General features: G+C 42.2%; 1 protein-coding gene across 1 annotated transcript in view; it reads right to left on the bottom strand.

Moving 5' to 3' along the window:
• Positions 1 to 6050: 6050 nt before the first annotated feature.
• Positions 6051 to 16565, bottom strand: part of kdm4b (lysine (K)-specific demethylase 4B) — a 39235-nt gene continuing 28720 nt past the window's right edge. Inside the window, 8 exon segments of the mRNA XM_062395570.1 lie at positions 6051 to 8131; positions 8937 to 9029; positions 10348 to 10467; positions 10935 to 11111; positions 11300 to 11488; positions 14609 to 14717; positions 15365 to 15420; positions 15681 to 15757. Coding sequence (XP_062251554.1) covers positions 7601 to 8131; positions 8937 to 9029; positions 10348 to 10467; positions 10935 to 11111; positions 11300 to 11488; positions 14609 to 14717; positions 15365 to 15420; positions 15681 to 15757 — 1352 coding nt within the window. The 3' untranslated portion in view covers positions 6051 to 7600.

The following is a 16565-nucleotide window of genomic DNA, read 5'->3' as shown; positions in this document are numbered from 1 at the left end:
TGTGTTGTTGAGTCTCCTATAGGGTCAAAATTAACACCCATGGAATTAATACAAGAGAATATATTTGTTCCCATTGAGAAGACTGTGACAAGTGTTCATTGACTATATGTCAATATCTTTCAGCCGGAGTGAAAATCTCTCCGTCCCCCACATCTTCTCCATGTGACATCACTCACTGGCTTGTGAGCTGCAGTGATGAAGCCTCGAGACATTTTGAGTAAAGGGCCACTCACAAGTTTCCCATTTGGCTTTAGCTCTTTTATGATCTCTTGGATTCTTTTAACATTTCATTTTTGGAACGAGAACTAGTGTTTTCTCCTGAGTACAAATATTTTGGTACATGTATTTAATCATTTACTTTTCATATTTCAGTAAAGAGAGACACCTGAATCATCTGAAAAAAATAAGTATAAAGGAAATTATGGTGGAAATTACAAAGGTAGGAAACACAGATCAAAACACACACATTGAAATGTAGGAATAACATGTGACACATAAAGAAATGTCATTGTGACATTGTGATGTCGGTACGACCCTGTAAATAATCCACTTCACTTTGATCCTCGAGGATTTTCAGATTTCTGGATAACGAACATTATCGGGTGAGTGACTTCCTGCTCAGAGGCTTTATAGACAAATGTAGAAACAAACAAACACAGACACACACACACGCACACACAAGCACACACACACACACAAACACAAACGCACGCACACACACACACTTCAGACACACTTAGCCAACCAAAAATTACCCAAATGTGCATATGAAAAATCAACCAGTTTGCCGGCAGCTGCAGAGCAGATGCAGTGAAATGATCCTGTGACTCGCCTGCAAAGTAAAAGTGATGAGCGTCATCGTTCTGCAAGCTCTGCAGTTAAGAGGTTCCTAAAGAATAAATAACAATGACGGGGCCTGGCTCTGCTTCACTGAACATCTCTCTCTCTCTCTCTCTCTCTTCACATGTAAAAACGTATGGCAAAGGAGTGAAATGAAAGTGTCACAGTGTCGATGCCCCGGGTGTGGCAACAAGCGGAGGCTTTAACAGTCTCCTAATGGGCCCTTTAATATGTTTTCTCCTGCTAGTGATCAAAACTCCTTTTCACTAACCCCAATAACGATCCTTATCGGGGAGAGAAAGAGAACATGTTCACAAAGGATGAGAGAGAGAGAGAGAGAGAAAGAGAGAGAGAGAGAAACACAGGTGACGGCACATCGGTTGGGCTAAAGGCTAATTGTGTCTGAAATGAGATTTTAAGCGGCTGAATTAGCAGAGGGTGCAGCGAGTGGCAGCTGAGAAATGGGAGGAAAATGAAGGGGAAAGAAGCGCCGGTCACATATAGATAAGCGAGCCGGGTCCTCGCAGAGCCGGCCTGTGTTTGTGCAGCTCTTGAAGCCGTGCACGATGCCGCCCGGTGATTAATTGGGCTGACTTAGAGCAGCAAACCCTGTCATTACTCAGCATATTCATCTTTCATTCCAGCCGTTTAGACCCTCGCTTTAGAGTCACGGAAATGAACCGCTTTGGAATTCATGTATCAGCAAAAAACGAGGTGGCTGCAGGGAATACAAATATTCCAGAAAACAATCATGTAAAGGTTCAAATAACACCAGGGAAAAAAACAGTTTCACAGGCGGTAGAAGAGAAGCAGACGTGATGGAGCTTCTCGCCAACGGATGAGTTTCCAGGTCACTTGTGAGGAGGAGGAGTAATGTGAGTGTTGAGATGAAGGAGCGAGGAGGGAAACGGGCCCCGAGATGTTGAGAACAGTGTTTATTGCACGAGTAAAGGGAGTAAATGTGATGTAGCGTCTCCAGCTGTGCACTCAGCTCCGTCAGGAGCGTGTGGTCCGCATGCAAATACGAGGTGATGGATGTATCTGGACTGGTCGGAAAGGGAAAGAGTCACAGAGAGAGAGAGAAAGAGAGAGAGACAGAGACAGAAAAAAAAAGAAGAAGAAGAGGAGGAGGCTGTGGTCGCTGGAAGACTAATGGGCCGATTAAGAGCTTCAAGGGGGCGGCCATTTATTTGTCGTGTGTGACTGGATGAAGATTCACTTCGTTAATAAGGCCCGGCACTTACCAACGCTGTTTTGTTTTTTTCTCCCTCTCCCTCTCCAGCGAGTGTCTCTCTGTCAAATCAGTCACTTATGTCTGAAGCAGAGGAAACAAGTGGAGACTTGTGAGAAAGAGACGTGCGTCATCTCCAGCCTTTTCATAATAAAAGAAATTCAAAAAAATGTCTGGTTCCCTGAGCTGAAAACTCAGAACATCCCGAGGTCAGTTTACATTGCATTTCCTGTTGTAACCATAGGTTGTGTCCAACATCATCCACTGACCCACAATTCCCTTCTTCACTGTGTAGTGACTTCGATACAGAGGATGATTATAATGAGCTCATCGGGAAGATGATTAGAAACCCCACTGCGCATTTACTCTTCACCGGTAATAACTTGTTTGTCGCAGGATTTTTACATCAACAACAACAACAACAACATTTGGACACTACTACAAAATGGAGAATATTACACTATGTGGACTAATCCATAAACTAGACAAAGACTGACAACATCGCAGCTCCCCAAAAACTGAAGCCTCTTGTTGCCCCCTAGTGGCTGATTGCATCCAGTATATCTTGGCCTCATTTTGTACAGTGGGAGGAAGTGGAGAGTAGACACGTCGTCCATCTTTAAATATCATCTGTGGTTGCAACCTTACCATCCATCAGACTGGATGAATGGTTGTAGTTACCAGGACATCCTAATGGACAATGTTTCCATGGTTACGCCACTTGTGTCTGTGGGAGTTCATGGAGATCATTCACCTCCGACTGCCCGTCCCCGTCCCCTTCACACGGGGGACACTGTTGACAGCTTGAGCTCCACTAAGTCATTATGATAACACTCCCTCCGCGATGTGATTTACTAGGCAGACATGTAATAAAGGCTTAAGGCAATAATGGAGCCTGTCATATCAACCAGCTTGTCAACATAATTGCCACTTCCATCTGCAATTAGATCCCACTGCATTCACTGACTCCCCATCTCCATGCGAGCCGCTCGGCTGTGTGAGAGCCATCCAGCAGGTTGGAGGTTTTATTGTGGTCCTGAAGGACATCTGGGTGGAGACGGTCTCTCACTGGCTTTCACCACCTTTTTGACCTTGTGTCTTCTGTCGCCTTGAGGACGCACACTTTCCAGCTTCTTTTGTTACTCGTCTCTGAAGCGTTGAAAGTTCCCGGGCTCCTTTTCCTCTACTTTCACTACAGTCGGGTCAGCGTAAACTTTTGTCCTTTGGAGTCCTCTCCCTCGTGTTTCTCCTCCGTCTTACCCCCGGCTAGGTTCAACTGAATAAAGAAATCAAACTCTGGAGTTGTTAAAGTAATTGCCAAGCTGGCACATCCCCAGTTCCTCTGCAAAGACACAGCAGGCACTTCAGAATGTTAATGGCCGCCCTGATCCAGCGGGGGCAATGCAGCCTTGGCATATGCACAGCTCGTAGTGTTGAGCGTGTGTGCTTGTGTGTTTGAGTGTGCGCGTGTGTGTGAGCTCATGCCCACATTAACAATTTGTCCATAAGACACAGATTTCTTGTTCTTTCTGTGACCTTCTCCCGCTCCACTTCTATCCTCTTCTCATTGGGATTCCAGATTTAGAAGGTCTTAACACCCGAGGAGTCAAAGTGAATCCCGTTAGTGCATCAGGACACAGAGGAAGGAAACGCTCAGTGATCACATCATGTCGAGCCGTTGTGTACTTTTGTGTCAATGTCAAACATATCATGTGACTTTCGGATGTTTGATGATAGAAAATGCTACAACAGATTTTTGGTGCAGTTCGAAGTATATAGTAAATATATATATATATACAAGCCATTTACGTTCGTATAAACACAATTTGTTGAGGGCATCAGTGCATCCTGTACAAATAAAGACACAAGCTAAGGTTTAAATGGAAAAAATAACGATTCTTGTGACCATGTGATCGCCGTGTAGCAATTTGTGAATTGTCATCCGTCATCCGTTGGTGATGTTTGGAAAGCAGCGCTCACATTTAGATATGAAACGCCCAAGAACCAAAGCAGCCACCAGGTCCGGTTCATTTCAGGTAAATCAGTAAAACATCAATGTGGAAAACACAAGCTGAGGATGTGTTGGTATGTAAATGAAGACAGAACAGTGTTTCTGAAGATGGAGCAGGTGGTGCTCCTATTTAAATACACTGCTTCTGCTGCAGTGACCTCTGCCCACCCGTGTGTTGTTGTGGTACAGAATGTAGAAAGCAAAGAAAATATCTATTGCAATCCGAACTATGTAAAAATACAGGTCTTTGTGCACTACCTCTTCCTGGTGTGGACAAATAACATGGACTTATAAAGCACCTTTCAATGTAAACAAGGCCTCTTTACAGAATAAGGAAATTAAAACAAAAAAATAGATTAAAGAAAGGACAGAAAATAATAACGATGGATCTATTGTCTATTGAGTTTCAGTTTTTGTAATAGTCCAGAGATGTGGCGTTGTGGATGTCTGCAGGGAGACTCCAGACTTGAACATCTATCTCATCTGGATGGGAAACCGAGTGAAGTAATTTAATGAATTCTTCTTCTATAATCTAATGAAATTGTGGAATTAATTTCGGGGGGGGGGGGGGGGGGGGGGGGATTTCCGCTGGTCTGGCTGCCGGTTCCTGCTAATTACGCTCTAAAAATAACTTGCAGGATGAACCCAGCAAGCCAGTGCAAAGACATACCTCCCCGCTGCGTGCTTAATGTGCGACGCCAGAGTTCCTGCCAACGAGCCGCCGCAGAGAGGAATAAACAGCACCGCTGCTGTTTGCACTGCCAATTATTGAATATACACTAAACTCTCTTTGTCTGAGGAGGCGGCGACAGAGGATCTTGTCTTATACATGCGATTACATGCCACAGACCCGGGGTCACCCTGGTGGCCTTAATTAAATTTCACCATTAGTAAGTGAATAAATAGAGAGAATAAAAAAATTCCCCCGAGGCCTTGCGCGAAAAGCTTTTCAACGCTGTAAATGTCACGCTGACACTGGTGATATTCTCTTTTGAGATGCAAAATATGGGTTTCCCACAGGCACAGTGATGGCTCTGACAAACCATTAGGTTGGGTTATTACTTTAGTTTTAAAATGGTAATTCATAAAGACGGCTTTGTTTAGACTGCAGGGCCTGACTCTATATTCCTGACACGCAGACTGAGACTCAAGTCAAACTTCAGTCGCACAAAACAGAGACTGGAGACTTCACCGGATACGATATTTTCAAAGATGCCAGAGAAGTTTCCGAGGTTTTGTTGCCTGGACCCAAAAACATTAAATCAGTTTTTAAAAATAATTTACATTTCATTACCATCTTCTTAACGACTGATTCCTCTCAGCTGGATTTCAGGATTTGGGGTGGAGATAAATCTCCACCATCAGGTCTTGTTAACGTATGAAACCTCTCCGTCACCAGGCTCCATGACGTCAGGGCCTTGTTGATATAAACTTCCTCTGATTTACAACCTGTAGATTAGACTGTTGGGTTTTTGCTCTGATTAAACGAAATAGAAATAACATGTTAGGTGTTTTTTTTTACCTTTGGAAGAGCGGATGATATTTTGCTATATCATACAGTGACAGTTCTCATTTTAATATCTCCTGCTTGTATTAAGGCTTTGACAATAAGATTAGACAAGAAAAGTACCGTTTTATGGTATGATTGGATTTATGGGATTATTAAATCAATCACAATCATCCTGATTGATTTATTAATTTCACTGGATTAACCAAACCAGCTGTCTGTCTGAGTCTTTTTGCCATTACAGAATTTGAGTTTCCACAAAACTAGAAGTGTCTTGATTGGTATCTGGATATAAACTTACATCAACAGTGATTCTTTTAATGGATCTCTCTAACGTGTAATCATCAGATGTTAGTGGTTATTCAGGAGAGTTTGTCTTTATCTTTCCATCCGAGGTGTTCGACTCAAATGACTTCTTCAATCCCTGCGCTGATGAACATACAAAACACAGAAGAGCTGGCAACTAGCAACCCACTTTAATCCCTATGAAATACGATTTCTTAATGGATGTCATTCGGATACAGGAACACGTCTGTGTTCCAACATTTCAGTTGATGTGACAGGGAAGAAAAGGAAAAGAAAGTTACAATATATTCAAGACATTTACAAATTTGATTCACAATACACAAGGCCTGCGGTATGTACAAGGTGACAGTGTTGGGAAGTGGAGTCCGTCAGTAGTTTTAATATCTCTGTAGCACCTCTGCAGCACAAATCGGCCACATCCGGAAAAAAGCAAAGAGCCTGCAGTCGTCAGTACAAACTGAGAAATATGCCTGAAAAATTCTGTCAAAAATAAACATATTTTTGGTTCGGCCAAGTTTGTGAAGTTCAGAAGATGACGATAGAAAGAATACAGTTATAGAAAAAACGACAACATTAACAATATAGATTAATACATAGAATTTAAACCAAGAATGGTACAAAATATCTCCAGATTGGAGGGTTCCTACGTAAGTTCCTCTTTCCAAATATCATACCTTCAAGCTCATAGAGATAATGTGACAGATACAAAAAGAAATCACTGTGTCGCAGAGAAACTGTCGCCAGTAGCAAATATGACGGAGCAACAGATATTCACGTGCCGTGTTCTTCCTTGACTGTGTGACTCGTTACAACTAATTTTATTTTCCACATGTAGGAACCCTGAGACGGTTTCGGGTGGGAAGCCTTGGAGCCGCTTGAAAGACGTCAAATACATAAAGATCTCGTCTGTTTCCTACGGTGACACAGCTTCACACAAATTTAATGCATCCTGCAGACAAATCTACCCGTGTTTGCATTCAACATGTTTTTTCTATTACAAATAATTCTTTCAATTTTTGACTAAGACATTTAAATACTGAGTTCACCCCTACAATACCTTTTTTCACACCCTTTCCCCCTTGCAATCCAGAAATAAAACCTCACAGTAAATATCCTTTTGTTCCACCGTGTTGGACGTCACAGGAGGCCTGGATTGACAGATAGATAAGTTTCTGCTGGTTACTTGACTCAAAGTAGAAAAAGAAAGAGATCAGGACAATTATCTTCCTGTCGAAAAAGAAGACGGTAGTGTGCCGTTACTATATTAATGCATGAGGTATGGAGTTGATACCACCCAGAGACGTATTCATATTAAGATGGAGGAGAAAAAGCACAGCAGCTGACCAAAAAAACTAAAAGAACATATAGACCTTTGCAAAAAATAAACTGACAAAATAATAATAATAATAACATTGTTAAAAATAAAAAGCTGTTACCTCTTTAGCGGCTGCTGCTTCAGAGCAAGCTAAAGCACCACTGCAAATACATTAACTCAAAAATGGAAAAGCAACATGCATTAAGAGTGCTCATGTGTCCGTGTCTCTTCCTGCTCCTGCCCTGAGCTGCTTCAGGAAATGTCTTTTTGTCCATTAATACAGCACTTAGCACAATCCAGCTCCATTAGCTTACTTCCTATTGGCTCAGCCTCCGTTGACCAAGTTATAATTTTGTGGAGCTCTATTAATTTATTTATTTATATATTTGTTTAATACAGGGGTCCGGACCCGTCATCCTGAGGGAAATGTGAGTTGAGCAGAGTCTCCATGTAAGAAACGTAGCTGCTGCTCGGCGTGTAGCTGTCGGACATGTGCTGGGGCGGCGGGGGAGGGGACGGGGCCGACAGGAGGGGGTCAGAGTTTAATGTCGACTGAAAGGAGGTCGACTGAGGAGTCAGTGTTGGGTCCGATGCCAGGGACGACTCCCTTAGAGCTTCCCTGAAGAGGACGCTCGTGTCCATTGGGGTCTCTGCGTCCACATGAATACTGCTGGTTGGGGCGGGGGACTCCAGTTGGTACATGCCGAGCGGGGACAGAGGTTGTGAGGTCTGCGGCGTACTAATACTCTCGCGTGCTGGTGCTGGTGCGTCTACCAGGGCTGCCAGTAGGGGGCAGGAGGGCGGAGTGATTATATTTGTGGGGGTCTCAGTCGGTTGGGCTGAGCCAGGAGGCAGACAGCGGCGTTTGGCTGCTTGGGCTTCATCTGCTGAGGGGGCCTCCTCCTGGGGAGCATTAATCGCCTGCAAACAGACAAGTACATACTTAAGAGAGGACACATCACATCCGGTTTAGTGCTCTGCAATAACAGTCCTCCGTGTTAGGGTGTCTGAATTGTGGGCATGTACATTTATCCACTTTATCGAGCAGTTAAAACCTCCACAATGGAAATGGCAGGTAAACTGTTCCACATTCCCACAGGGCAATAAGATGCTTTCTCAAATGTGACACTGGACAATCACGATCAGATGAGTGTCAACAATTTCAATTGACTTCTTCCTAATATCAAAGAAGAGAGGTTTCAGTAGTTACAACCGAGCGTTTGAGACAGAGGCTGAAACAACTGTTTCTAGCGATAATTCCAACTAAAATGATGAATTATAAATATGTGTCCTTTTCCTGTCCATTGGAGAAGATGCCTATTTCTCTGTTTGAAGGAGGGAGAATCACCTACTGTATAATCATGCCCTTACCAGTTCAAGATTAAACAAGCTGCATCACTTTGACTCTTGTTTATTCACTCGGTTTGAATTATATACAGCAATGAATATATTGAAGTTGAACTGCATGAGTTACTGTGCACGTGTTACTGAAAGATCAGAGCTCATGATCAGTCCTGTCCGATCAGTTTCAAAAGTGAACCCAGCCTTCATCTCTTTAAATATTCAAGGACTGTGGCTTTTCTGTGGGCTGCAAAGTGTCAGTTATTTGCTTGAATAAAAACTTGAGCTACTCAATAGTTTTTTTATTTAACGATACAAGCTGTGGATGGCCTCTTCTTCTTATTATTATTATTTGCAGAAGCAGAAATTTCAGCAGAATACTCACAAGTCGGGCTCGGACCCTTTTGGGCAGCTCCAGGTCCAGCTGGTGTATCTCGGAGTGTTTGAGCATTAGCTGAGTCTGGTCCTGAAACTCGACCTGCACAGATGAAATAAAAATCAGGTATTTAAAAACGTACAATATGTAACTACATGCGTTAGCGATCTCTCATTCGAAACAAAATCAAAAGACCTAGTTCAGGCGCTAATCATGTTCACCGATGATGTAACAGATCCAAGTTTTAATGCCATTACGCAGCAAACACCAATGAATAATCATGATCCTTCACGAGTGACCGATTCAAACAAACATAAGGAAAAAAGCTAACTACAGTAAATACGTCCTTTGCCACGGAAGTTACAGCAGAAACGCACAGAGACACGAGCGAAGCGGAATGAATCACAACCAAAATGACACGTCCTGCTACCTTGATTGAAACTGGGAAACAGAGGACACGTCAGTGAGTTATGAAGAGAAGAGATTAATGAGTGAGAAATACACATGTACACATGTACCCAGAAAGTCAGGGGCTGGATCTCAGCCATGAGAAATGGTTCATCAACAACCGTGTGTTCGGTGAAAATGTCCTTGACCGTGGCACTGAACCCCAAAGCTGCTCGGTGGCTGAATAAGACCAGCAGCTCAGTATTTTAAATGTAAATGTAGATCTTTTAAAGACTAAATAAATAAATTGGGGGGGGGGGGGGGGGCAAGGTCAGGGCTGCGACCCAGCGACCAGCTGGAGGATTGTTTTTTTTAACTCATGGTCACAGTGTTTCTCATCGCACAGGACTCTCAGAACTGCAGCGCCCGAGCAACTCGGGGTCATTAACACAGAAAGATGCAACACTGACATACTGAGAGACACAAAATTTGATATCTAAGAAAACAAGATTGTAACGTGTGTAGTGTACAACATTTCTGAAAAAATTTAAATTAAGAACTGACTCAGGTTCAAAGCCTTAAATGTTCTTATAAAACCAGCGTCATGGCAAAATCTTAGATTAACAACCTCACTCGACTTCGGCTGCTAATTAATCCCAGTCTCCGACATCAGAAGTGACTTTCCACTCTTCTCTGACACAACTTCCAGATTCACTTGCTTCAATTCTGAAATTTCCACTATGCTTGCCCCATGAATCCCACAGCATGCTCCGGTGAAATCTCTCCTTTACGCTTTGATGCCGCGCTGTATCCAAATGATTGGCCATAATCTGTAGGGGCAGCCGAGCATTTCACAAGCTGATAAATACAAGACCCAGGAAACCAAAGCAGATGGTGGTAAAACCAAGAGACCCAGCCAGTGATTTGAAACAGTTTCTCTAACCTCCAGTTGACGGGGTTTAAAAATAACTTTTTAGCCGGTTTGATTGTAAATGAATGAGGCTCATTTCCAGAGGTGGTGTTTCTCCCTCACCTGGTAGAGCTTGTGGACGTGCTGTTTGATGAAGTAAGCATTGAGGACCTGACCCTCGGACGTGCAGACCACGATCAACTCCCCGATTTCGGGGACACCGTTTCGCAGGCAGTCGTGACTCTGGAGGACGAGCGAGGGAAGGAGAGAAAGAGGAGGAGAGAAAAAGAAAATGTGAAGGAGATGGAGGACGGAAAAAATTACATTTAAGAAATTTACTTACGTCATTTAACTGAATATTGTTTTTTAAAATTCTGATGAGCCTGTGATTCATAAACAACATTATGAGTAATTAACCTGAGGCAGCAAGCAGAAAGATTCAGTCAATAGAATTATGAACTTTGACTAATTACGTTTTTAGTATGATTTTCATAATGTTCTCCCATTTTTCACTCTTACACAGTTTAGGCTGCTTTTAAGTGTTTTAGTTGGCAGCAGAAAATAAAGTTTAAGTTCTCTGATTGCTTATGTTTAGTTATTTTTTACTTGAAATCATCTTGCATATAATTCTTGTGGCTAAAAAGCACTTTATTTGAGGAAGTGTCTCGATCAATTGAAACAGTTTGTAACTGAACTGCAGGAGAACTCACCAGTAGGTTTTCTGGGTGCACGTTGTCACAGTATGAGCCGTCGTCAAAGTTGACCTCGTAGAACGTCTGCGTTGCTGTTCCGATAACGGTACAATGGTAATACCAGCCGTCAGCATTGCGGCCAATCACTCTCTGTCCCACATTCGGACAGGGCGGGGCTCTGGTGGCTGACCGCGACTGGACGGAGAGAAACAAAGAAAGAGGTTGAAGTTTTTAACTGGGAAATCTAACTTTACCATAGAGCAACAACATGTTCAAATATCAAGTGAAATGTTTAAAATATAAATGGGAGGCAGAAGATGGTTGTAAGGGGACCCAATAATATATTACATCATCAGCGACCCTTTCCCTGGATGTGCACTGACCTTGGTGGGGACCTTTGTGTGCCGGTGGCAGGTGACAGACACCACGTAGGGCCAGTCCGCAGGCTTCATGACCACTCCGGCGATTTGGGCGCAGGTGACGTGGAAGGAGGTGGCGCAGTTCTCGTTCGAGCACTGGATGCAGGCGCCGCGGTTCGGACTGGAGTTCTTGCCGTGGCAGAACACGCACTTCTGCAATGAGATCAAAAAGTAATGTCGGTTTGTGATTCATGCTGGAGACGAATCCCCCCTTTACCTCATTAGCTTTGTTTTTAACTTCTCACATTATATTTTCATGGATGTTCAGAGATCACAAGAATTATTCTCTGTCTTTCAGCTCGAATCTCGCACAGCTAAAAGGTTACTTATGATGCCAGGCAAACCTGAAACTAGTATTTTCGTATTCAATGAAAACTGCGCATTAAAGTTTAGTCAAAGTTTAATATATACACTCAAATGTAAATCTAAAATGTGTGAAAGGAACAAAGCTGGGTAAAAATAAAGCTTTCATGCTTACAGATGCATTTCTTTTAATGGTATGGAAAAACACATTCACCTGCATTCACTTCCTGGGTCATATCAGTCATGATAAAGGCAACGCTTTGTAATAATTCCACATTGTTGGTCTATACACATGAATCCCTCCATTTAATTGTCACCACTGTTTTAGTTTGTTCAAAGTACTGTCTGTAAATAAGCTACCGACTGCAGAGTCGACAATCCGCTTCCTGTCTCCACTGGCACGCACAGGACCAGTGTACACAAATGTTCCTGCAGTTTCTGGTGTGTTAGAATGGAGGGTTTACAATAGCATTTTAAAAAAGAAATGTATAGTATGGATGTAGTGTGGATCATTAAACCTGCTGCCACAGCTGGGATGTTTATCCTATGGTCAAAACATGACACCAAGTGGATGAAAGACCAACCACAACAATTAAACTACAAAAAAACATTACTTTAAAATCCCAGGTACTGAAACAAGGCCTATGGAGGATTTATCAAGTTCTCTCAGATCTTTGATTGTTTTTTTGTTTTGTTTTTTAATTCACTAGAAATGGAATGAATTATTTTCAGGCTTTGCCCACATGTTTGTGCAGTTCTCAGCGTCAGTGCTGTGGTGAGTTTCTCTCCCCAAATTAAACACAGCAACTTTGTATTTGTTAACAGCAGCCTGAATTGTCACTGTGGCATTGGAAAACAGTTTTTCATCCTCTTTTTTTTCGCATACTCGTACAGGGACATTGCCGTTTTCCCTCAGAGTCTTGTCACTTTAAAATCCTCCTATTCCGTCCACACATCCTGACTGTGAAATTACCACCAGCCAACCACATCTGTGAACCAGGTCTGCTTTACTGCTGAGCTCACTCCACATGTAGCACACTGCACAACTTACAACCCAGTCACCTTCCTCTCATTCACTTCAAACCCTTCAGTCCTCCATGTCTTCAGTGGTCTTTACACCTTCCATCCCCCATCTCTCATTTGTTCCCCGTTTCAGTTAAGACAGAGAGAACAAGGGAGAGATGGATGAATAGCCGAGATGCAACGAGGGAAGTGAGGAAAAGCGTGTAAGAGAATTTGACCTGTCAAACTGAGTTATAGTCTCAATACACCAGGGCAACCTCAGGTGTGTTTTAGACAAATCATCTTCCCTCAAACTCCTAATATAAGGATTTATTTTTGAGAAATCTCTGGCATATAAATAATTTTAATTTGAAAATAAATGATTCACATTCCACTCATTAGTCAATGCTTTAATCTAACAAACAAACCCAACCTCTTTCCCAGCTGCCTCATCTCCTGTGACTGGTATCTTTCTGTGTATTTGTGTTTTTTGTAATCATCTATCACACGGTGTCTACGTCTTCTCACTCGCTCCTTTTCTCTCACAACCTTCCCTCTCCATCCACCTCCTTCTGACAAATCACACGGCCAGCAGCTGTAGTGCAGCACTTGGCCGATCAATACAAAAACTAAAAAAATTTTATTAATGTGTCAATACTTCATTTCAGTACCGGTGCAGGAAAAATATACAACTGCTCTCAGCAGAGCTTTACTGAGTGATAGTAAACCGGCTGCTGCAGCTTAAAGTTTTCACCAGCTGCAGTACTTTTCCACTGGTGAGATCAACATGAGACATGAGACCTCAACATCGTGGGATGAAATTCCGTATACAAACTGTTTGTCCATTTTGTTTATCCCTCATTCGACTTCGCAGTACATTTAATCTCCAATTAAAAATCCATGGGTTCTGCTGTTTTTAATACCATAATAAATTATATTGAAGATATAATGACAGATATGAATGAATATTGGAGGTCCAGTGTTACTCCCACTTGCCAAAATTGAAGTTTATCAGTTTCGTGTTGGTCTTGTTTGTAGTTTTAAACAGATTGCTAATGTATGTATCGCTGAGACAGAATTTCAACAAACAGGAGACATTACAAACTGTGTAAACAATTCAGATTATTGAATTTGAGAGTTTTTAAGACCTATTTTAAAAGTATTTTGAACGTCTGTTTGTAGAAAAGGAGAATCTATGATTTTGGGCCTGAAAACCATAACTGAAACCCAGGGATGGAGGAACAATCTTAGACTGCTGAATAGGGTTCGTGTTCACTTTTTAACAGCCCAGACATCCAAATCTTAGACTGCAGAATTCTTTCTCATGGCATTTTAAGGAGCGATGGAAGAAACCTGCTTTGACAGCACTTGGATGCAAATGTCATCCAGCTTGTCTTTGATAGATTTTCAGGGAGAAGGGGAGGGAGGTTTGTCGATTTGTGATAATGCACCAGCAGCACTGCTACTGTCTGTGAAGGGGTGGGGGACCACTTGTGTTCAAAGACGCGGCAGCAATGGGGAAATTGCCTCCTGCCCCCGGGATCAATGCAGTTCATTTGGCACAGTGAGAAATGACAGCTGATTATTCAGCCATTCCCCTCAGCACATCTGTTTTACCCTGTGTCGTCCACAGCTCGCTAAAACATGATCTATCCAATTGGGGGGGGGGGGGGGGAATAGAGAGAGTGACAGATACAGAGGCAGCGGGCGGGAAAGACGGGATTCGCCTAAAGGTAGATGAAGACTGTCGGAGTCAAAGAAGGAAATTAATTGAAGGAGAGAAGACAAATGAAATGAACAGCTGCTGAAAAACGAATACGAGCAGGTTTTTGAAAATGTCTTCAAAGAGAGAGGTTGCTATTGTTAGTATTAACCTAAAGATTTTAACTGTGGGGCTGTTCAACATTTACTTGCCTGACTGGCATCACACTGTACAATGTATACAAATTAATCTTTTTTTTTTCTTACCAGATTTTTGCGCGTTTCTGGAACAGCACTGATGTCCACTGGCTCCCTTTCAATGGCGTTGACAAAGCGAGCCTCAGCCACAGCGATGGCACAGATGATGTGGACCCAACTAGTGACACACAGGCAGAGACAGATGCCATTAAAACCTTGTGAATACCAGCAAATGTCAAAGTAGAAGACAAACCATGCTCATACCAACGTCAGTCATTGCACTTTTTCTTAGAAAACAAAAGTCAATCTTAATTTTTCATGAATCCCCGAAGCAGTCCAACAATACATGATGATTTGCTCTCTCAGTCCCACAACCACTCCATCATGCTTTCTGCGTTTCTTCAGTCTGTTTAAGTGCTCAAGTTATAAATGATCTAACCAAATTCTTCCAATTAAACTCTCCAAGACAGTGAAGATTTATCCACTACACAACTGACATTGAAAAGTTTCCCTCGCTTTCCCACTATTGTTTTATGTAGGATGTATTGACCCCGCTCAGTTCTTGAAGACCCTTGTATAATTTAGAAAATTATTCTTAGACCTAGGTCAGCTCTGTATGCTGAATTAAAAACTGAGAGCACTATTTCCTGATTCACCGGAAGAACACTGAGATGCTATCACAAAAAGTCAATACATTTTAAATCATAATTTGGCCTTAGACTGCTGTTTTAAATGTTTTCAGGAGCTAACATTGTAATAAACCCCTTTGTAGCCAATTTAGAATGTGTAAAAAGCCACTTCAAGAACCAAGTGTGAGCCACTAACCAGTTGTCCACGGTCTTCTTAAAAGCTCCTCCACGCAGGTTGCAAAGACAACAATTCTGAAAAAAAGCAAGCAAGCGAGGATTGGGTTTCAGGCAGCGAGGGACTCAGATACACATCATTTATTCTATTACACAAATTGATTTTGTACGAGTAAATAAAGACAGAAAATCCAGTAAAATGAAAGTAGAGGTGGCCTCATAGTTTTGGACCCCATGTTATAACAGATTAAATAATTATACTTGGAGTCCTGGAATATATAAAGCCGTTTTTGTTGATTTGAAGAGGTGGGTTTATGTGAGGACGTGCTTCAACTCACCACTGTCCAGGCTCCTGCTGCACATCTGGAGCACGTCCAGGAATCACTGACAGACTCCGGTTTGACACCGTAACAACCTACAAGAGACAAGAGATTAATGACTCCACATATCTTTCCCAAACCATCTTGCATTTAAAGTTTCAAAAGTATCATCTAGAATCACATGTGTCATAATGATCTCTTTAGCAACTTGACCTGAATATATATTAAATACTTCCTACATTTCTACAGTTACTTTTTGTTACGTTTTTTGAGTCATTTTCTGCATAGACCACGATACCGAACCTGCTTGTTTACTACTTTGTTCACATTTTATAGAGAATTTGTTGGATTTTCTCATCACTTCCTCCAATTTGTACTTTTGGACCAAAAGACTGCCACATTCATGTAACACCTAGGCAGGTGTGAACGATTTTTAGATGGATTCCCGCTCAGAAACACTGGAGAGTACAGTGCTGGGCTGCAGAGCTGGTGTTTTTGACAGGAGTTCTTTCTGCTTCATGTCATCTTATCAATAGCAGCCCTGCTTCCCCATCTGAGCCCGGCTCATCCCTGGATGACTAATGAACTGGCCTTTTTGAAGGTGCACTTCAGCTTTAGGGATAATAAGCACCCAGGAGGGTTGGTGTGTGTGTGTGTGTGTGTGTGTGTGTGTGTGTGTGTGTGTGTGTGTGTGTGTGTGTTTTACTGGCTGCACATGTGAAATTATCTGGTTGAATGTGTAGCCCAATACGAATCTGCCACACATGCAAAGATTTGAAAAGTAGATACTTTATTACTGTGAAACCACTTTTTAAAAATACAACCAAATAGAACTTTTTGGTATATAGATAAATAATGATGACATGTGGTGATGAGAAGCAGAGAAACACCGTAGCTAACACA

The sequence above is a fragment of the Platichthys flesus genome, chromosome 9 (assembly GCF_949316205.1).
Source record: "Platichthys flesus chromosome 9, fPlaFle2.1, whole genome shotgun sequence".
Lineage (NCBI taxonomy): Eukaryota > Metazoa > Chordata > Actinopteri > Pleuronectiformes > Pleuronectidae > Platichthys > Platichthys flesus.
Note: the sequence above shows the minus strand (reverse complement) of the source record. Positions and strands in the feature narration are given on the sequence as shown.